Below are 22,150 nucleotides of genomic sequence, written 5' to 3' on the forward strand. Positions count from 1 at the left end.
TCCTTTTCTGTTTCCTTGCTAAAGTTGAACCAAAAAAAATTCTGTAATCTAATACTTGGAATAATGGTTGAATTTTGTGATAATCCCAAAACTGCAGCTCATGTCAATGCTTGGCAAGGGAAGAAGGATCAGACAGCTGCTAGTCTTTTAATTAAATTATGGAGAAAGGAGGAAAAAGAACTAGGAGTAAAACGTGATAAAAATGGGAAGATCATTGGTGAGTATATTTATAATTGTTAGTAGAAGCAATTAATGTATTTTTCTTAAAGATCTTTAAATGGTATTAGGAAGGCATCAGGCCTTTCACCCCTTTCTCTAAAGTTTTTTTTTTTTTTTTTTTTTTACAAGGGTTTGAAAAATTTGCTATCCTAAGTGACTGGAAGAAAACTAAGTAAATTAGTAGTAGGTTCATATTTTTAGAGAATATTTTTAGGAAATGGTATTTAATTATATTCTTTAACTAAAAAAAATTAAAGTAGTTCCTAAAGATGCTTCTTTGGGTTTTCTGCTTTTACAGATAGATTCGATAATATTTCATTGAGATGTAAATAGATTGCTTCAAAATAATATTTTGGCATTTTATACATTTCTGTTCATTTTTCCTTTTATTTTATTTTTGTATTTTTTTTATTATTATTATACTTTAAGTTTCAGGGTACTTGTGCACAATGTGCAGGTTTGTTACATATATATCCATGTGCCCTGTTGGTGTGCTGTACCCATTAACTCATCATTTAGCATTAGGTATATCTCCTAATGCTGTCCCTCCCCCATCCCCCCACCCGACAACAGTCCCCGGAGTGTGATGTTCCCCTTCCTGTGTCCATGTGTTCTCATTGTTCAATTCCCACCTACGAGTGAGAACATGCGGTGTTTGGTTTTTTGTCCTTGCGATAGTTTACTGAGACTGATGGTTTCCAGTTTCATCCATGTCCCTACAAAGGACATGAACTCATCATTTTTTATGGCTGCATAGTATTCCATGGTGTATATGTGCCACATTTTCTTAATCCAGTCTATCGTTGTTGGACATTTGGGTTGGTTCCAAGTCTTTGCTATTGTGAATAGTGCCGCAATAAACATACATGTGCCTGTGTCTTTATAGCAGCATGATTTATAGTCCTTTGGATATATACCCAGTAATGGGATGGCTGGGTCAAATGGTATTTCTAGTTCTAGATCCCTGAGGAATGGCCACACTGACTTCCACAATGGTTGAACTAGTTTACAGTCCCACCAACAGTGTAAAAGTGTTCCTATTTCTCCACATCCTCTCCAGCACCTATTGTTTCCTGACTTTTTAATGATGGCCATTCTAACTGGTGTGAGATGGTATCTCATTGTGGTTTTGATTTGCATTTTTCTGATGGCTACTGATGATGAGCATTTTTTCATGTGTTTTTTGGCTGCATAAATGTCTTTTGAGAAGTGTCTGTTCATGTCCTTCGCCCACTTTTTGATGGGGTTGTTTGTTTTTTTCTTGTAAATTTGTTTGAGTTCATTGTAGATTCTGGATATTAGCCCTTTGTCAGATGAGTAGGTTGCGAAAATTTTCTCCCATTCTGTAGGTTGCCTGTTCTCTCTGATGGTAGTTTCTTTTGCTGTGCAGAAGCTCTTTAGTTTAATTAGATCCCATTCGTCAATTTTGGCTTTTGTTGCCATTGCTTTTGGTGTTTTAGACATGAAGTCCTTGCCCATGCCTATGTCCTGAATGGTATTGCCTAGGTTTTCTTCTAGGGTTTTTATGGTTTTAGGTCTAACATGTAAGTCTTTAATCCATCTTGAATTAATTTTTGTATAAGGTGTAAGGAAGGGATCCAGTTTCAGCTTTCTCCATATGGCTAGCCAGTTTTCCCAGCACCATTTGTTAAACAGGGAATCCTTTCCCCATTGCTTGTTTTTGTCAGGTTTGTCAAAGATCAGATAGTTGTAGATATGTGGCATCATTTCTGAGGCCTCTGTTCTGTTCCATTGATCTATGTCTCTGTTTTGGTACCAGTACCATGCTGTGTTGGCTACTGTAGCCTTGTAGTATAGTTTGAAGTCAGGTAGTGTGATGCCTCCAGCTTTGTTCTTTTGGGTTGGGATAGACTTGGCAATTCGGGCTCTTTTTTGGTTCCATATGAACTTTAAAGTAGTTTTATCCAATTCTGTGAAGAAAGTCATTGGTAGCTTGATGGGGATGGCATTGTATCTATAAATTACCTTGGGCAGTATGGCCATTTTCATGATACTGATTCTTCCAACCCATGAGCATGGAATGTTCTTCCATTTGTTTGTATCCTCTTTTATTTCATTGAGCAGTGGTTTGTAGTTCTCCTTGAGGAGGTCCTTCACGTCCCTTGTAAGTTGGATTCCTAGGTATTTTATTCTCTTTGAAGCAATTGTGAATGAGAGTTCACTCATGATTTGGCTCTCTGTTTGTCTGTGATTGGTGTACAAGAATGCTTGTGATTTTTGTACATTGATTTTGTGTCCTGAGACTTTGCTGAAGTTGCTTATCAGCTTGAGGAGATTTTGGGCTGATACAATGGGGTTTCCTAGATATACAATCATGTCATCTGCAAACAGGGACAGTTTGACTCCCTCTTTTCCTAATTGAATACCCTTTATTTCCTTCTCCTGCCTGATTGCCCTGGCCACAACTTCCAGCACTGTGTTGAATAGGAGTGGTGAGAGAGGGCATCCCTGTCTTGTGCCCATTTTCAAAGGGAATGCTTCCAGTTTTTGCCCATTCAGTATGATATTGGCTGTGGGTTTGTCATAGATAGCTCTTATTATTTTCAGATACGTCCCATCAATACCTAATTTATTGAGAGTTTTTAGCATGAAGGGTTGTTGAATTTTGTCAAAGGCCTTTTCTGCATCTTTTGAGATAATCATGTGGTTTTTGTCTTTGGTTCTGTTTATATGCTGGATTACATTTATTGATTTGTGTATGTTAAACCAGCCTTGCATCCCAGGGATGAAGCCCACTCGATCATGGTGGATAAGCTTTTTGATGTGCTGCTGGATTCAGTTTGCCAGTATTTTATTGAGGATTTTTGCATCAATGTTCATCAAGGATAATGGTCTGAAATTCTCTTTTTTGGTTGTGTCTCTGCCAGGCTTTGGTATCAGGATGATGCTGGCCTCATAAAATGTGTTAGGGAGGATTCCCTCTTTTTCTATCAATTGGAATAGTTTCAGAAGGAATGGTACCAGTTCCTCCTTGTACCTCTGGTAGAATTCGGCTGTGAATCTATCAGGTCCTGGACTCTTTTTGGTTGGTAAGCTATTGATTATTGCCACAATTTCAGAGCCTGTTATTGGTCTATTCAGAGATTCAACTTCTTCATGGTTCAGTCTTGGGAGGGTGTATTTGTCGAGGAATTTATCCATTTCTTCTAGATTTTCTAGTTTATTTGCATAGAGGTGTTTGTAGTATTCTCTGATGGTAGATTGTATTTCTGTGGGATCGGTGGTGATATCCCTTTTACCATTTTTTATTGCATCTATTTGATTCTTCTCTCTTTTCTTCTTTATTAGTCTTGCTAGCAGTCTATCAATTTTGTTGATCTTTTCAAAAAACCAGCTCCTGGATTCATTAATTTTTTGAAGGGTTTTTTGTGTCTCTATTTCCTTCAGTTCTGCTCTGATTTTAGTTATTTCTAGCCTTCTGCTAGCTTTTGAATGTGTTTGCTCTTGCTTTTCTAGTTCTTTTAATTGTGATGTTAGGGTGTCAATTTTGGATCTTTCCTGCTTTCTCTTGTGGGCATTTAGTGCTATAAATTTCCCTCTACACACTGCTTTGAATGTGTCCCAGAGATTCTGGTATGTTGTGTCTTTGTTCTCGTTGGTTTCAAAGAACATCTTTATTTCTGCCTTCATTTAGTTATGTACCCAGGAGTCATTCAGGAGCAGGTTGTTCAGTTTCCATGTAGTTGAGTGGTTTGGAGTGACTTTCTTAATCCTGAGTTCTAGTTTGATTGCACTGTGGTCTGAGAGACAGTTTGTTATAATTTCTGTTCTTTTCCATTTGCTGAGGAGAGCTTTACTTCCAACTATGTGGTCAATTTTGGAATAGGTGTGGTGTGGTGCTGAAAAAAATGTATATTGTGTTGATTTGGGGTGGAGAGTTCTATAGATGTCTATTAGGTCCACTTTGTGCAGAGCTGAGTTCAATTCCTAGATACCCTTGTTAACTTCCTGTCTCGTTGATCTGTGTAATGTTGACAGTGGGGTGTTAAAATCTCCCATTATTATTGTGTGGGAGTTTAAGTCCCTTTGTAGGTCACTCAGGACTTGCTTTATGAATCTAGGTGCTCCTGTGTTGGGTGCAAATATATTTAGGATAGTTAGCTCTTCTTGTTGAATTGATCCCTTTACCATTATGTAATGGCCTTCTTTGTCTCTTTTGATCTTTGGTGGTTTAAAGTCTATTTTATCAGAGACTAGGATTGCAACCCCTGCCTTTTTTTGTTTTCCAGTTGCTTGATAGATCTTCCTCCATCCCTTTATTTTGAGTCTATGTGTGTCTCTGCATGTGAGATGGGTTTCCTGAATACAGCACACTGATGGGTCTTGACTCCTTATCCAGTTTGCCAGTCTGTGTCTTTTTATTGAAGCATTTAGCCCATTTACATTTAAGGTTAATATTGTTATGTGTGAATTTGATCCTTTCATTTTGATGTTAGTTGGTTATTTTGCTCGTTAGTTGATGCAGTTTCTTCCTAGCCTGGATGGTATTTACAATTTGGCATGTTTTTGCAGTGGCTGGTAGCGATTGTTCCTTTCCATATTTAGTGCTTCCTTCAGGAGCTCTTTTAGGGCAGGCCTGGTGGTGACAAAATCACTCAGCATTTGCTTGTCTGTAAAGTATTTTATTTCTCCTTCACTTATGAAGCTTAGTTTGGCTGGATATGAAATTCTGGGTTGAAAATTCTTTTCTTTAAGAATGTTGAATATCGGCCCCCACTCTCTTCTGGCTTGTAGAGTTTCTGCTGAGAGATCAGCTGTTAGTGTGATGGGCTTCCCTTTGTGGGTAACCCAACCTTTCTCTCTGGCCGCCCTTAACATTTTTTCCTTCATTTCAACTTTGGTGAATCTGACAATTAAGTGTCTTGGAGTTGCTCTTTTTGAAGAGTATCTTTGTATTCATTCTCTGTATTTCCTGAATCTGAATGTTGGCCTGCCTTGCTAGATTGGGGAAGTTCTCCTGGATAATATCTTGCAGAGTGTTTTCCAACTTGATTCCATTCTCCCCGTCATTTTCAGGTACACCAATCAGACGTAGGTTTGGTCTTTTCACATAGTCCCAAATTTCTTGGAGGCTTTGTTTGTTTCTTTTTATTCTTTTTTCTCTAAACTTCCCTTCTCACTTCATTTGATTCATTTCATCTTCCATCGCTGATACCCTTTCTTCCAGTTGATCGCATCGGCTCCCGAGGCTTCTGCAATCTTCGCATAGTTCTCGAAACTTGGCTTTCAGCTCCATCAGCTCCTTTAAGCCCTTCTCTCCATTGGTTATTCTAGTTATCCATTCGTCTAATTTTTTTTCAAAGTTTTTAACTTCTTTGCTATTGTTTTGAATTTCCTCCCGTAGCTTGGAGTAGTTTGATCGTCTGAAGTCGTCTTTTCTCAACTCGTCAAAGTCATTCTCCATCCAGCTTTGTTCCGTTGCTGGTGAGGAACTGCATTCATTTGGAGGAGGAGAGGTGCTCTGCTTTTTAGAGTTTCCAGTTTTTCTGCTCCGTTTTTTCCCCATCTTTGTGGTTTTATCTACTTTTGGTCTTTGATGATGGTGATGTACAGATGGGTTTTTGGTGTGGATGTCCTTTCTGTTTGTTAGTTTTCCTTCTACCAGACAGGACCCTCAGCTGCAGGTCTGTTGGAGTTTGCTAGAGGCCCACTCCAGACCCTGTTTGGCTGAGTGTCAGCAGCAGTGGCTGCAGAGCAGTGGATTTTCGTGAGACCACAAATTCAGCTGTCTGATAGTTCCTCTGGAAGTTTTGTCTCAGAGGACTACCTGGCCGAGTGAGGTGTCAGTCTGTCCCTACTGGGGCGTGCCTCCCAGTTAGGCTGCTTGGGGGTCAGGGACCCACTTTAGGAGGCAGTCTGTCCGTAGATCTCCAGCTGTGTGCTGGGAGACCCACTACTCTCTTCAAAGCTGTCAGACAGGGACTTTTAAGTCTGCAGAGGTTCCTGCTGAATTTTTGTTTGTCTTTGCCCTGCCCCCAGAGGTGGAGCCTACAGAGGCAGGCCGGCAGGCCTCCTTGAGTTGTGGTGGGCTCCACCCAGTTCGAGCTTCCTGGCTGCTTTGTTTACCTAAGCAAGCCTGGGCAATGGCGGGCGCCCCACCCCAAGCCTCGCTGCCGCCTTGCAGTTTGATCTCAGACTGCTGTGCTAGCAATCAGCGAGATTCCATGGGCATAGGACCCTCCGAGCCAGGTGCGGGACACAATCTCCTGGTGTGCCGTTTTCCAGGCCCATTGGAAAAGCGCAGTATTAGGGTGGGGCTGACCCACTTTTCCAGGTGCCGTCTGTTACCCCTTTCTTTGACTAGGAAAGGGAACTCCCTGACCCCTTGCGCTTCCCGAGTGAGGCAATGCCTCACCCTGCTTCAGCTGGCACACAGTGTGCTGCACTGACTGTCCTGCAGCCACTGTTTGGCACTCCCTAGTGAGATGAACCCAGTACCTCAAACGGAATTGCAGAAATCACCAGTCTTCTGTGTCGCTCACGCTGGGAGCTGTAGACCAGAGCTGTTCCTATTCGGCCATCTTGGCTCCACCCCCCGCATTTTTCTAATAATCAGTGATATTGAGGTTTTTTCATATGCTTGTTGGCTGCATGTATGACTTCTTTTGAAAAGTGTCTGTTCATGTCCTTTGCCCACTTTTGAATGGGGTTGTGTTTTTTCTTATAAATTTGTTTAAGTTCCTTATAGATGCTGGATATTAGACCTCTGTCAGATGCATAGTTTGCAAAAATTTTCTCCCATTCTGTTGGTTGGCTTTTCATCCTGTTGATAGTTTCTTTTACTGTGCAGAAGTTATTAAGTTTAATTAGATCCCATTTGTCAATTTTTGCTTGTGTTGTGATTCCTTTTGGCATCTTTGTCATGAAATCTTTGCGCATTCCTACGTCCAGGTTGGTATTGCCTAGGTTGTCTTCCAGGGTTCTTATAGTTTTGGGTTTTACATTTAAGTCTTTAATACAACTTGAGTTGATTTTTCTGTATGGTATAAGGAAGAGGTCCAGTTTCAATTTTCTGCATATGGCTGGCCAGTTATCCCAGCACCATTTATTAAATAGGGAGTTATTTCCCCATTGCTTGTTTCTGTCAGCTTTGTTGAAGATCAAGTAGTTGTAGGTATGTAGCCTTATTTCTGGGCTCTCTATTCTGTTCCATTGAACTGTGTCTGTTTTTTTACCAGTACTATGCTGTTTGGTTACTGTGGTCTTGTAGTTTAGTTTGAACTTAGGTAACGTGATGCCTCTAGTGCTGCTCTTTTTGTTTAGGATTTCCTTGGCTATTGGGGCTCTTTCTGGTTCCATATGATTTTTTAAATAGTTTTCTCTAGTTATGTGAAGATTGTTGTTGATAGTTTTATAGAAATAGTATTGAATCTGTAAATTGCTTTGGGCAGTATAACCATTTTAATGATATTGATTCTTCCTATCCTTGAGCATGGGATGTTTCTCTATTTGTTTGTGTCATCTCTGATTGCTTTAAGCAGTATTTTGTAATTCTCGTCATAGAGATCTTTCAGTTCCCTGGTTAGCTGTGTTCCTAGGTATTTTATTCTTTTTATGAAAATTGTGAATGGGATTGTGTTGCTGACTTGGCTGTTGGCTTGGCTGTTGGTGTGTAGGAATGCTAGTGACTTTTGTACATTGATTTCATGTCCCACAACTTTGCTAAAGTTGTTTATCAGCTAAAGGAGCTTTTGGCCTGAGACTATGGAGTTTTCTAGATACAGACTCATGTCATCTGCAAACAGGGATAGTTTGACTTCCTCTCTTCCTGTTTGGATGCTTTTTTTTTTTTTCTTTCTCTTGCTTTATTGCTCTGGCCAAGATTTCCAATACCATGTGGTGAAAGAGCGCATGCTTGTCTTGTGCCATTTTACAAAGGGAATGCTTCCAGCTTTTCTCCATTCCGTATAATGCTGGCTGTGGGTTTGTCATAGATGGTTCTTATTATTTTTAGATATGTTTCCTTAAGTATTGTTTATTTTTAAATGTAAATACTTCCCCTTCTGATGACTTGTATCTTTAATCCATTTTTATCGTTTCTGAGTTTTGACCTATAGCATCATAAAATAGTTTTTATATTTATAGCGTAATATATAGAAACCAAAAGTAAACAAGGTTACATCACTATTAAACTGACATTACTCAAGTTCTGGATTTCAAAATTTTTAAAATTATTTACATAGAAGTTTTACTTTTAAAAAGTAATTTTGTGAAATTTTAATATTTTACATAAACAATAAAAATGAAGGCTCTAAATTTTGCCACAGAGTGGGGAAGAAATAGCTGCTTAATTATTATTTCAAAAGTGTAACCATGTAATAGGCACTATTTTTTTGCTACAATATTTTTATATATTTTATGTTATCTAGACTAAAATCTCAAAGTTAAGTATTTGTTTACTATGGTTTTTATCTGTCCCTTTTCTATTTTCATGCTATCCAATGATTAGATACAAAAAAACCTCTATTTACTAGCTTTCAAGAAGAGCAAAAAATCATCCCACTGCCTGCTAACTGCCCATCTATTGCGGTTATGGATGTTTCTGAGAATATTAGAGCAAAAATTTATGCTATATTGGGCAAACTAGGTAAGAAGTTCTCTTCAAATTTGCAAGAGTCTGTTTTGCTAAGTATACATACTGATTTTACTTTGGAGTCAGTTTTTCAAATATAATGAACAAAAGTCTCTTTATACAGAGAAATTCATTTTCCATTGTTACCCCAATTCCCAAACTGCACCCCTCACCAATTAAATCAGAATCTCTGTGTGTGGGATCCAGGCACTAGTATTTTTTAAAGCTCCCCAGGCAATTCCAGTAGTGCAGATAGGTTTAAGGACAGTTAGTTTAGATGATTAAGCTTAAAATACTGACATTCTGAGTCACTTGAGTTTTTTTTTTTTTTTAAGTCTTTGCTTTCTATTAAGGAAAAAGCTTATCAAACACTCTTCAGCTTCTGAAGTAAGATATTACTGTCTGACTACAACACAGAAAGAAATGATTCCTATATATTGGATGACCTGGCAGAAATGTGTTATAGAAGGAAGGCTACTCACAAGCTACTCACAGAATTAACTTTTTCATAAATCAAGATGAAGTCAAAAGTAACTTAGCATGTGTTTTAAGATAGATAGATAGATAGATAGATGATAGATAGATAGATAGATGATAGATAGATAGATAGATAGATAGATAGATAGATAGATAGATAATTTCTTAGAATCACTTGCTCTGCTAAAGTAATTCTGTCTTTATAAACTTTATTTTAGATTTTGAAAATTTACCTGGCCTATCTGCTGAAGATTTTGTCACCCTTTGTATCATACATAGATATCTTGATTTTAAAGTAAGTATCTTTTTAATAACCTGATTATTAAAATCTAGATAGCAAAAAATTAACTGGAAAATAAAAGATCTATTCATGGTTGTAAGCAATCATCTACATACTGTATAGTTTTTATTTTTCGTTTTGCATCTGATGCTGTTGAAGAAACACACCATACACCCATCCCATGATTGGGTGTTTTTCATGGGATAAGATTTCATCCAACTTAGTTCATGAAAGAAGATGTACAAAACTGATGTAAGCCAGGCACGGTGGCTCACGCCTGTAATCCCAGCACTCTGGGAGGCCAAGGCAGGCGGATAACAAGATCAGGAGATCAAAACCATCCTGGCTAACATGGTGAAACCCCATCTCTACTAAAAATACAAAAATTAGCTGGATGTGGTGACGGGCACCTCTAGTCCCAGCTACTCGGGAGGCTGAGGCAGGAGAATGACGTGAACCTGGAAGGTGGAGCTTGCAGTGAGCCGAGATTGCACCACTGCACTCCGGCCTGGGCAACAGAGCGAGACGCCGTCTCAAAAAAAAAAAAACTGATATAAAACTATTCAGAAGCCTAGCACAAAAAAAAAAATTTTTTTTTGAGTTGGAGATTTTGCTCATCACCCAGGCTGCAGTACAATGGCATGATCTTGGCTCAGTGCAACCTCTGCCTCCCAGGTTCAAGTGACTCTCCTGCCTCAGCCTCCCAAGTAGCTGGGATGACAGGCACCCGCCACCACACCCAGCAAATTTTTGTATTTTAATTTTTGTATTCTCATGCCTGCAATCTCAGCACCTTGGGAGGCCGAGGTGGGTAGATCACCCAAGGTCTGGGGTTCGAGACCAGCCTGGCCATACAGTTTCTTCTCTTTGGAGTTGGAATTAAATAAGTTATTACTTATTAAAATAAATTATTAATACTTATTAAAGTATTATTTTATCATTATATTATGATCCAATCTTGATTAAAAGATAGTAGGTTACTTACCTTGCTAGTTATATTTTTGTCAGTACTTTTGAAGTCTCAAGAAAGTCTTTTTAAGTTAACATTCTCCTTCTACTAATATTAGTACTGTATATTTGAATGTTGTAAATGAGTAAACCTCTATTTTCTTTCTTTCTTTCTTTCCTTCTTTTTTTTTTTTTTTTTTTTTGAGGCAGAGTCTCACTCTGTCACCTAGCCTAAAGTGCAGTTGCATGATCACAACTCACTGCAGGCTCAACCTCCCAGGCTCATTTGATCCTCCAGCCTCATCTTCCCAAGTAGCTGGGACTACAAGTGTGTACCCCCATACCCAGCCTTTTTTTGGGGGGGGCAGGTGGGGCGGGGTAGAGACAAGGTCTCACTGTGTTTCTCAGGCTGCCCTCAAACTCCTAGGCTCAAGTGATCCACCCACTCCATTCAGCCCAAAGATGAGTTTTTTCCTTATCATAGATATATAATTTTTTTCTTTAATTTTATCGGTCCGGCACACTTCTGCTGCACAACTCTGCTCTTTTTTCTCTAATTCTAAATACATTCAAGAACATTAACTTCTAGACAGCCTAGAATATGAGATGGAGCCACTGGCATGATGGAACCATGGAGTTAAAAGCTTGAGATTCCATTATAATTTGCCTTAGCTAGAAGGTGAGGGGCAGGGCCCCTTTCTCAGGGTGGCTGGGTTCCAGGGTCCTAGTAATCCCCATGTTCATTCTCCTAAAAGTTCATCTTGACCTAGCCTTCAATACAGGGCTTTAGGGAGGAATGTAACGGTAGTTCAAAAAGATGAGAATAAATCAGCAGTTTCTGCAGCTGTGAAATCAAGGTAACTATAAACTAGAGGGCAGTGATGATGGTGATGATGGCAGTGAACTAGGCATAGGAGAGCCTTATCCATGAATAACATACCATTGAAAAACATTTGATAAATTCCTACTGAGTACTCAAATGTAGCTGGTACCCTCAATCATTCCCAATGCACTTATTACCAGGAAGTAATTTAGGAAAAGTTTAAGTGTTAACAGGAGTGACTAACCATATAAAAAAATTGTATAATTGTACAATTGCATCATTGATTTTTGGTTAATTTAACTTTGTTAAACTTTGTTGTAACAGATTGGAGAAATATGGAATGAAATATATGAAGAAATAAAATTAGAAAAATTAAGACCAGTCACTACAGATAAAAAAGCTTTGGAAGCTATTACAACAGCATCAGAAAATATTGGAAAGATGGTTGCTTCTCTGCAAAGTGAGATAATTGAAAGCCAAGCACGCCAAGATGTGCAAAATGAACAAAAAGTATATGCAAAAGTAAGCCACATAGGTAGTGAGGAGGGAGAATGAAGATAGGTTGGTTAATGGGCACAAAAATACAGTTAGATAGAATAAGTTCTGTTGTTCAATAGCACCGTAGGGCAACTATAGTAACAACAATTTGTTGTACATTTCAAAATACCCAGAAGACTTGGAATGCTCCTAACACAATGATAAGTGTTTAAGGGGATGGATATCCCAATTACCCTGATCATTACACATTGTGTGCACATATAAAAATATCACATGTATGCCATAAATATGTACAACTATTATATATATATCAATAAGAAAGTAAGCCACAGATACCATTAAGGCTCAAGATAATAATTTCAATGTATAAACCCAGATGAAGTTATCCATAAGATATATTTTTCTTACTTGTGGGTGTTTCAGCCTTGAGTTATTTTGTGGTTTTCTCTTAGTTATTTTTAGTGTCTCTGTGCAGTTTTAAAAGAAACTATGGAGTTTGACATTGAGTTACTATATTCAATGCTGTTTTTTTGCATTATAATTTTATTTCTACAGTCTTAAATTTTTAAAAGGCAGAGAGATACTTGAGACATGCCAGTGCACTCCAGCCTGGGTGACAGAGTGAGATTCTGTCTCAGAAAAAAAAAAAAAAAGAAACTGAAACTTAATTATCCTTCTCATTTCAGATACAGGCCACACACAAGCAAAGAGAGCTGGCTAATAAATCATGGGAAAATTTCTTGGCTAGAACATCAAATGCTAAAACGTTAAAGGTAGGATTTTTAATGTATTATAGTATCCACAACAAATAGCCAACTCTTACAGACAGATTTTTTCAGGAACAAATATTCATTCATTTTTTCCTAGTGACCTTTCCATATAATACCAACACTATTAGATGCTCATATGCAATTTAGAGTGATAAGTGAAACTGCATTTCACAGTTACAGAAGATGCTGCTTTGAGTTTCATTTGGTTTATCAGGGAGAAACAAGGCTGATGTTCTTGACCTACATAAAGAAGAAGATGATAGCCAGGAATGAGCAGGAAAATGTGTTCTGCTTTCCATTCTGAACCTGCTTATTCATTGATTTCTTTTCTGTGAGAGGCAAAGTAAAGGACACAAAGAGCAACTATTTTGTATTACTCTGTCCCCCAAGAGCTTTCCCCTCTGTGATCACCAAAAGAAGCATTATGTTAAAACTTAAATGTGAATTGGGGATAAATATCCCTTTGTAGAAAAATGTGGTAAGCTACTTCAACTGTAAGCTAGAAACTAATCTAAAAAATGTATAGTGCTAATCGTTCACTTGAAATATGTGAGAAACACCATGGATTTCCAGAATTTCATTACTTTTCCCCACCCTTTTCCATTAATATCTTGGATACACTTTTTAAAAAATCTCTCCTTCATTTCTGATACTTTGGATACACTTTACCTAATGTTCCATACTTCCTGTAGATATAAAATTGCTAAATGTTAAGTTAGTCCACAAAGACGGTGGAACCATATTAAGATAGCAAAACCAAAGTTAAGAACAATCTCACTCAAGGTACCAAGTTATCTCCCTTTTCACTGCAAGTTCTTCCCAACTCTGCTTATAAAATGTCTTCATAACTGCCTGTATTTTTAGCACTAGTTAATGAAAATCAGCTGCTTTCCTGCAGGTCGTTTATTACTTCACATTTCACTTGTTTAGTGTAGCAAATACCTTGAAAATAACTTCAAATAGCTTAAATATAACTGCAGTGAATTACATAATTTATATTATTCTGAATGCTTAAAACAAGTGTAATCAGTTGATAATTTATGCAACATATTTTGCAACATGCATCACCTGATATAAATTTAATAGCTTATTAAATTATGTGCTAAAAATTGAACCTGATTTCTTCAGGATCTTCTTGACTCCTTGGTCATATATGACCAGTACTTCCAGAAATCTCTGGAAGACTTTTAGGTGACTGGAGTCTTCTTCAATGTGCAAAGTATCTAACTTACTAATAACTGTCTTTTTAGTCTAAATGAGTAAATGCAGATTTCAGCACTATCTAATAAACAGTCAAAGCATAAGCCAGACACAATTAAATATGTTTTTCATTGTAAGTACCATCATTACTGATTTAATAACAATTAATATTTTCTTTCTAATTTAAAAATCCTCAGAAAGCAAAAAGGCTTCAAGAAAAAGCTATAGAAGCCTCCAGATACCATAAACGACCACAAAATGCAATATTTCACCAAACAGATATTAAAGGCCTTAACACAACGGTAAGCTTCTTTCTCCATAACATTTTCTTAATAGACATTAAATTTAGAGTGTTTGAACAACGGTGCAATATACTGAAAACCATTGAATTTTACACTTTAAATGGATGGATTATGTGGTATTGAATTATATCTCAATAAAACTGTTCAAAAAAATTTAACATTTACAAATTAGAAGTTAAAAAAATTAATAAAAAAAAACTTAGGCCCCCAAGATATTATGTCTATGGAATTTTCATCTCACATTTTTTCTTTTTGCTGTTCAAATTTCATATCATTAAGGCATATTTATCTCCAAGGTATATCCACTTTTGCCCAGTTCTGGTTTAGAGTAGGCCCAGCCCTCCAGGATTTCTAAGAAACTGCTATAAACACTAGTCAGCTTATAACTGTCCTTATATCTCTTTAACAGAAAAGACGCAGTGCTTCCTTTTCCTGGCAAGTAGATCCCAAGTGTTCCTGGTATCCTCTGCTAGACTTAATTTGCCCCCAGTTACAAAGCTGATAAGCAATAGAAATAGAATTCAAACCTACTTTTCCTGGCTCCGATGCCCTTATCTTTCTATTATACCATAACTGCCTCCTAGTTACTCATTACATTTGTGTCTTTTCAAAAGTAAGCTGAAGGATGAATGAGTTTTTCTCTTGTTGAAAATTGTGTAAATGGACTTTTAGATATTTACCTTTTGCCTTTTTTAGGTGCCCTCTGGTGGGGTAGTAACAGTGGAAAGCACTCCTGCCCGATTAGTAGGAGGACCTCTGGCTGATACAGATATTGCTCTTAAAAAACTGCCCATTCGAGGAGGAGCCTTGCAGAGGGTGAAAGCAGTTAAAATTGTGGATGCACCAAAGAAGAGTATTCCTACGTAATATACTGTAGAGACTTTTTGAAATAAAATCAGCATGTAATTGTTTAGCTGAATATATCTTTATACATATGTAAAGCCAATATTTTAGAATAAGTATTTTAGTATAAATATTTTAGTAAAATACTATAAAAATAAAAGGACATATAATTTATTTTTATGGAAAACATCAACATATAATATCAGAAGAGTTGTCATCAGTTTCTTTGGAAACGCTACCAATTTTATTAAGTGAAATTGTAAAACATAGTACATCAGTTAGGACTCTGTTGGTTGCATGTGAACTATTCCAACTAGTTTAAGTCAGAAAAAAAATTTCTTACAGGCTCTATATCTATCAAATCTAGGAGGAATTTAGACTACAGGCATTGCTGAATCTAAGGACTAAAACTATATGAGTAGGATCTTCTTCCCTAGCAGCTCCTGGCTTACATTCTCTTAGGTTGATGCCTGTGCCTCTGTGGTTTCTGCAACTGCCTATGCATCTCAGGACCCCTGATTGCCCACATGCCTACAGTAGTCCTGAGCCATTCACCATGACTTTGGCCATGGCTGAGTACTGCCTATTCCTGGAGCCAGAAGCAGGGCAACTCCATCCAAAACATATGGATAGAGTGGGGAATCAGGGTGCTATTATCAGAAGCAAGTATATATGAATATTGGGCAGCAAGATAAACAATAACTCTGCAACAAATATGTTGGTCAAAATAAAATTATGTTTTTATGTATGCTATAAAAGCAAACGTTAGTCATGAGCTAAATGGTAAAAAAGAAAAAGAAAAATACAGCTGGTTTTACTCTTAATATATAAATATACAAAGCAAACTAATGCTACTTCTCATCTTTAATGGGGAAGAGAAAGGTGTAATGGGGGAAGTGTTTTCCCTCGTTTGGTGGTAGAGGTATCTTGTCAAAGTATAGGAGATAAATGCCTTTATGCTGGACATAGAGCAAATCTGTGTCCCTGGATGCCATTATAAAGTCTTCCTCTCCTGCCTTCATTCCCTTCACACTCCTCCTCCAGCCTGGAAGCCACAAAGGACATGAGTTCATGTCCAGGGATCAGAGAGACAAGGACCTGTTTCTTAGGAAAATAAACTGGAATTTGAGTCTAGATTCTGGGCACGTGGGGCACACTCAGCAGTGTACTGGTAAATTTAAACAACTAGCTCTCCAGGAGGGAAAAGCCCTGATTTACATCATGTTCTCACCAATTCACATGGTATAAATACTGCCACTATTACCAATTTCAAGCTACCAACATGATGCCATTGAATACAGGGTTGGGAAATCAGATAGGTTCTTTCATTATTAGATAAGAGCAGGCTCTATCACCTCAGTGGACCCACATTTTCCTCCTTCTTCTTTCCTCCTTCTCCTCTTCCCCCAACTCACATTCCTCTAGGGATTTTCCATTATCCTGTCTGTGAAGACAGTAACATCTTCATTGAGGGATAGAGGTTGCAGCTATTGTCATTGTTCTAATTAGAACGAGTTGCCAGTTCACCTTTGATTGATGGCTTCTCACCCTGACCCAGATGCCCATCCTCTTGTGCCCCATAGTAGATAACATGCATCAGCTTATCAGTGAGCTTTGTTCTCTCCTGAATCCCTTTCTCTAGTCTACCACCCTCAAGAAGATACTAGAAGGCATAATTTGTTTCTTTCCTTCACAAGAAACCCTAAGCATGGGTAGGAGCATACAACAATGAGATGCTCATACAAAAAATACCAGATACATCTTAGGTACACTTCAGTATACCCAGAATTGATGTGAAGTGTCCATGGCTACGAACAATGAATCTTTGCTCCATTTTGTAGACTATAAGCTCTCTAAGAACAAGGTAGAGACCATATCTCATTAATTATTGTACTCAGTATCTCAGGAAATAAATTATTAGATAATGTGATGGTGGCCTCAGCTACTGGCCGTCTTTCCCTTGAGCTCTGCAAATGCAGCAAAGTACTGAGCTCAAAGGGAAGATTCAGCCAACAAAACACTATACAAGTAATGCTCAACACAGACAACATGTTAGTTTAAATGTATTTACTTCATAACATGATAGATTTTCTCCAAAATGGTGAGGCATAAATACTACTACATGAATATAACCAAGGTGTGGAAATAGTATTACTTGCTTGAGTATCATTTTTGTATGTAGTACAACTAAATGTCTCAGATTGATTAGGACTGTAATCTAGATAATTTGTGATGTCTGTGAACCTTTCTTCTTCCATGTATTTTGCCCATCATCAAGAAGAAAGGTAAAACAGGGCAGATTATTATGTAGCAGCTATTTATTTATTTTTTTTATTATTTTTTTATTATACTTTAGGGTTTTAGGGTACATGTGCACAATGTGCAGGTTTGTTACATATGTATCCATGTGCCATGTTGATTTCCTGCACCCATTAACTCGTCATTTAGCATTAGGTGTATCTCCTAATGCTGTCCCTCCCCCCTCCCCCCACCCCACAACAGTACCCGGAGTGTGATGTTCCCCTTCCTGTGTCCATGAGTTCTCATTGTTCAATTCCCACCTATGAGTGAGAACATGCGGTGTTTGGTTTTTTGTCCTTGCGATAGTTTACTGAGAATGATGTTTTCCAGTTTCATCCATGTCCCTACAAAGGACATGAACTCATCATTTTTTATGGCTGCATAGTATTCCATGGTGTATATGTGCCACATTTTCTTAATCCAGTCTATCATTTATGGACATTTGGGTTGGTTCCAAGTCTTTGCTATTGTGAATAGTGCCGCAATAAACATACGTGTGCATGTGTCTTTATAGCAGCATGATTTATAGTCCTTTGGGTATATACCCAGTAATGGGATGGCTGGGTCAAATGGTATTTCTAGTTCGAGATCCCTGAGGAATCGCCACACTGACTTCCACAATGGTTGAACTAGTTTACAGTCCCACCAACAGTGTAAAAGTGTTCCTATTTCTCCACATCCTCTCCAGCATCTGTTGTTTCCTGATTTTTTAATGATGGCCATTCTAACTGGTGTGAGATGGTATCTCACTGTGGTTTTGATTTGCATTTCTCTGATGGCCAGTGATGATGAGCATTTCTTCATGTCTTTTTTGGCCGCATAAATGTCTTCTTTTGAGAAGTGTCTGTTCATATCCTTCGCCCACTTTTTGATGGGGTTGTTTGTTTTTTTCTTGTAAATTTGTTTGAGATCATTGTAGATTCTGGATATTAGCCCTTTGTCAGATGAGTAGGTTGCAAAAATTTTCTCCCATTCTGTAGGTTGCCTTTTCACTCTGATGGTAGTTTCTTTTGCTGTGCAGAAGCTCTTTAGTTTAATGAGATCCCATTTGTCCATTTTGCCTTTTGTTGCCATTGCGTTTGGTGTTTTAGAAATGAAGTCCTTGCCCATGTCTATGTCCTGAATGGTATTGCCTAGGTTTTCTTCTAGGGTTTTAATGGTTTTAGGTCTAACATATAAGTCTTTAATCCATCTTGAATTAATTTTTGTATAAGGTGTAAGGAAGGGATCCAGTTGCAGCTTTCTACATATGGCTAGCCAGTTTTCCCAGCACCATTTATTAAATAGGGAATCCTTTCCCCATTTCTTGTTTTTGTCAGGTTTGTCAAAGATCAGATAGTTGTAGATATGTGGCATCATTTCTGAGGGCTCTGTTCTGTTCCATTGATCTATGTCTCTGTTGTGGTACCAGTACCATGCTGTTTTGGTTACTGTAGCCTTGTAGTATAGTTTAAAGTCAGGTAGCGTGATGCCTCCAGCTTTGTTCTTTTGGCTTAGGATTGACTTGGCGATGCGGGCTCTTTTTTGGTTCCATATGAACTTTAAAGTAGTTTTTTTCCAATTCTGTGAAGAAAGTCATTGGTAGCTTGATGGGGATGGCATTGAATCTATAAATTACCTTGGGCAGTATGGCCATTTTCACGATATTGATTCTTCCAACCCATGAGCATGGAATGTTCTCCATTTGTTTGTATCCTCTTTTATTTCATTGAGCAGTGGTTTGTAGTTCTCCTTGAAGAGGTCCTTCACATCCCTTGTAAGTTGGATTCCTAGGTATTTTATTCTCTTTGAAGCAATTGTGAATGGGAGTTCACTCATGATTTGGCTCTCTGTTTGTCTATTATTGGTGTACAAGAATGCTTGTGATTTTTGTACATTAATTTTGTATCCTGAGACTTTGCTGAAGTTGCTAATCAGCTTAAGGAGGTTTTGGGCTGAGACAATGGGGTTTTCTAGATATACAATCATGTCATCTGCAAACAGGGACAATTTGACTTCCTCTTTTCCTAATTGAATACCTTTATTTCCTTCTCCTGCCTGATTGCTCTGGCCAGAACTTCCAGCACTATGTTGAATAGGAGCGGTGAGAGAGGGCATCCCTGTCTTGTGCCAGTTTTCAGAGGGAATGCTTCCAGTTTTTGCCCATTCAGTATGATATTGGCTGTGGGTTTGTCGTAGATAGCTCTTATTATTTTGAGATACGTCCCATCGATACCTAATTTATTGAGAGTTTTTAGCATGAGGGGTTGTTGATTTGTCAAAGGCCTTTTCTGCATCTATTGAGATAATCATGTGGTTTTTGTCTTTGGTTCTGTTTATATGCTGGATTACATTTATTGATTTGTGTATGTTGAACCAGCCTTGCATCCCAGGGATGAAGCCCACTTGATCATGGTGGATAAGCTTTTTGATGTGCTGCTGGATTCGGTTTGCCAGTATTTTATTGAGGATTTTTGCATCAATGTTCATCAAGGATATTGGTCTGAAATTCTCTTTTTTGGTTATGTCTCTGCCAGGCTTTGGTATCAGGACGATGCTGGCTTCGTAAAATGTGTTAGGGAGGATTCCCTCTTTTTCTATTGATTGGAATAGTTTCAGAAGGAATGGTACCAGTTCCTCCTTGAACCTCTGGTAGAATTCAGCTGTGAATCTATCAGGTCCTGGACTCTTTTTGGTTGGTAAGCTATTGATTGTTGCCACAATTTCAGAACCTGTTATTGGTCTATTCAGAGATTCAACTTCTTCCTGGTTTAGTCTTGGGAGGGTGTATTTGTCGAGGAATTTATCCATTTCTTCTAGATTTTCTAGTTTATTTGCATAGAGGTGTTTGTAGTATTCTCTGATGGTAGATTGTATTTCTGTGGGATCGGTGGTGATATCCCCTTTTTCGTTTTTTATTGCATCTATTTGATTCTTCTCTCTTTTCTTCTTTATTCGTCTTGCTAGCAGTCCATCAATTTTGTTGATCTTTTCAAAAAACCAGCTCCTGGATTCATTAATTTTTTGAAGGGTTTTTTGTGTCTCTATTTCCTTCAGTTCTGCTCTGATTTTAGTTATTTCTAGCCTTCTGCTAGCTTTTGAATGTGTTTGCTCTTGCTTTTCTAGTTCTTTTAATTGTGATGTTAGGGTGTCAATTTTGGATCTTTCCTGCTTTCTCTTGTGGGCATTTAGTGCTATAAATTTCCCTCTACACACTGCTTTGAATGTGTCCCAGAGATTCTTGTATGTTGTGTCTTTGTTCTCGTTGGTTTCAAAGAACATCTTTATTTCTGCCTTCATTTCATTATGTACCCAATAGTCATTCAGGAGCAGGTTGTTCAGTTTCCATGTAGTTGAGTGGTTTTGAGTGAGTTTCTTAATCCTGAGTTCTAGTTTGATTGCACTGTGGTCTGAAAGACAGTTTGTTATAATTTCTGTTCTTTTACATTTGCTGAGAGAGCTTTACTTCCAACTATGTGGTCAATTTTGGAATAGGTGTGGTGTGGTGCTGAAAAAAATGTATATTCTGTTGACCTGGGGTGGAGAGTTCTGTAGATGTCTATTAGGTCCACTTTATGTATAGCTGAGTTCAATTCCTGGATATCCTTGTTAACTTTCTGTCTCGTTGATCTGTCTAATGTTGACAGTGGGGTGTTAAAATCTCCCATTATTATTGTGTGGGAGTTTAAGTCCCTTTGTAGGTCACTGAGGACTTGCTTTATGAATCTGGGTGCTCCTGTGTTGGGTGCATATATATTTAGGATAGTTAGCTCTTCTTGTTGAATTGATCCCTTTACCATTATGTAATGGCCTTCTTGTCTCTTTTGATCTTTGTTGGTTTAAAGTCTATTTTATCAGAGACTAGGATTGCAACCCCTGCCTTTTTTTGTTTTCCAGTTGCTTGATAGATCTTCCTCCATCCCTTTATTTTGAGTCTATGTGTGTCTCTGCACGTGAGATGGGTTTCCTGAATACAGCACACTGATGGGTCCTGACTCCTTATCCAGTTTGCCAGTCTGTGTCTTTTGATTGGAGCATTTAGCCCATTTACATTAAACGTTAATATTGTTATGTGTGAATCTGATCCTGTCATTATGATGTTAGTTGGTTATTTTGCTTGTTAGTTGCTATAGTTTCTTCCTAGCCTCGATGGTCTTTACAATTTGGCGTGTTTTTGCAGTGGCTGGTACCGGTTGTTCCTTTCCATGTTTAGTGCTTCCTTCAGGAGCTCTTTTAGGGCAGGCCTGGTGGTGACAAAATCACTCAGCATTTGCTTGTCTGTAAAGTATTTTATTTCTCCTTCACTTATGAAGCTTAGTTTGGCGGGATAGGAAATTCTGGGTTGAAAATTCTTTTCTTTAAGAATGTTGAATATCAGCCCCCACTCTCTTCTGGCTTGTAGAGTTTCTGCTGAGAGATCAGCTGTTAGTCTGATGGGCTTCCCTTTGTGGGTAACCCGACCTTTCTGTCTGGCTGCCCTTAACGTTTTTTCCTTCATTTCAACTTTGGTGAATCTGACAATTATGTGTCTTGGAGTTGCTCTTCTCGAGGAGTATCTTTGTGGCGTTCTCTGTATTTCCTGAATCTGAATGCTGGCCTGCTTTGCTAGATTGGGGAAGTTCTCCTGGATAATATCTTGCAGAGTGTTTTCCAACTTGGTTCCATTCTCCCCATCATTTTCAGGTACACCAATCAGACGTAGGTTTGGTCTTTTCACATAGTCCCAAATTTCTTGGAGGCTTTGTTCATTTCTTTTTATTCTTTTTTCTCTAAACTTCCCTTCTCTCTTCATTTCATTCATTTCATCTTCCATCAGCGATACCCTTTCTTCCAGTTGATCGCATCTGCTACTGAGGCTTCTGCGATCTTCGCGTAGTTCTCGAAACTTGGCTTTCAGCTCCATCAGCTCCTTTAAGC

At 38.1% G+C, this 22,150-nt stretch overlaps 1 protein-coding gene across 2 annotated transcripts in view; it reads left to right on the forward strand.

Annotated features, from left to right (window-relative positions):
- CFAP69 (cilia and flagella associated protein 69) overlaps positions 1–15,800 on the forward strand; it is a 79,959-nt gene extending 64,159 nt beyond the window's left edge. The window contains exons 17-23 of one of the 2 annotated variants that reach the window (XM_003252387.2): positions 25–217; positions 8,690–8,827; positions 9,508–9,584; positions 11,665–11,862; positions 12,525–12,611; positions 14,006–14,110; positions 14,807–15,800. In XM_003252387.2, the coding sequence (XP_003252435.1) occupies positions 25–217; positions 8,690–8,827; positions 9,508–9,584; positions 11,665–11,862; positions 12,525–12,611; positions 14,006–14,110; positions 14,807–14,977 (969 nt within the window). In that variant the 3' untranslated portion in view covers positions 14,978–15,800. The remainder of the gene's footprint in view (positions 1–24; positions 218–8,689; positions 8,828–9,507; positions 9,585–11,664; positions 11,863–12,524; positions 12,612–14,005; positions 14,111–14,806) is intronic. The other variant, XM_030822050.1, reaches the window with a different exon arrangement.
- Positions 15,801–22,150: the final 6,350 nt, after the last annotated feature.

Source organism: Nomascus leucogenys, chromosome 11 (genome assembly GCF_006542625.1).
Source record: "Nomascus leucogenys isolate Asia chromosome 11, Asia_NLE_v1, whole genome shotgun sequence".
In the NCBI taxonomy this organism is placed as follows: domain Eukaryota; kingdom Metazoa; phylum Chordata; class Mammalia; order Primates; family Hylobatidae; genus Nomascus; species Nomascus leucogenys.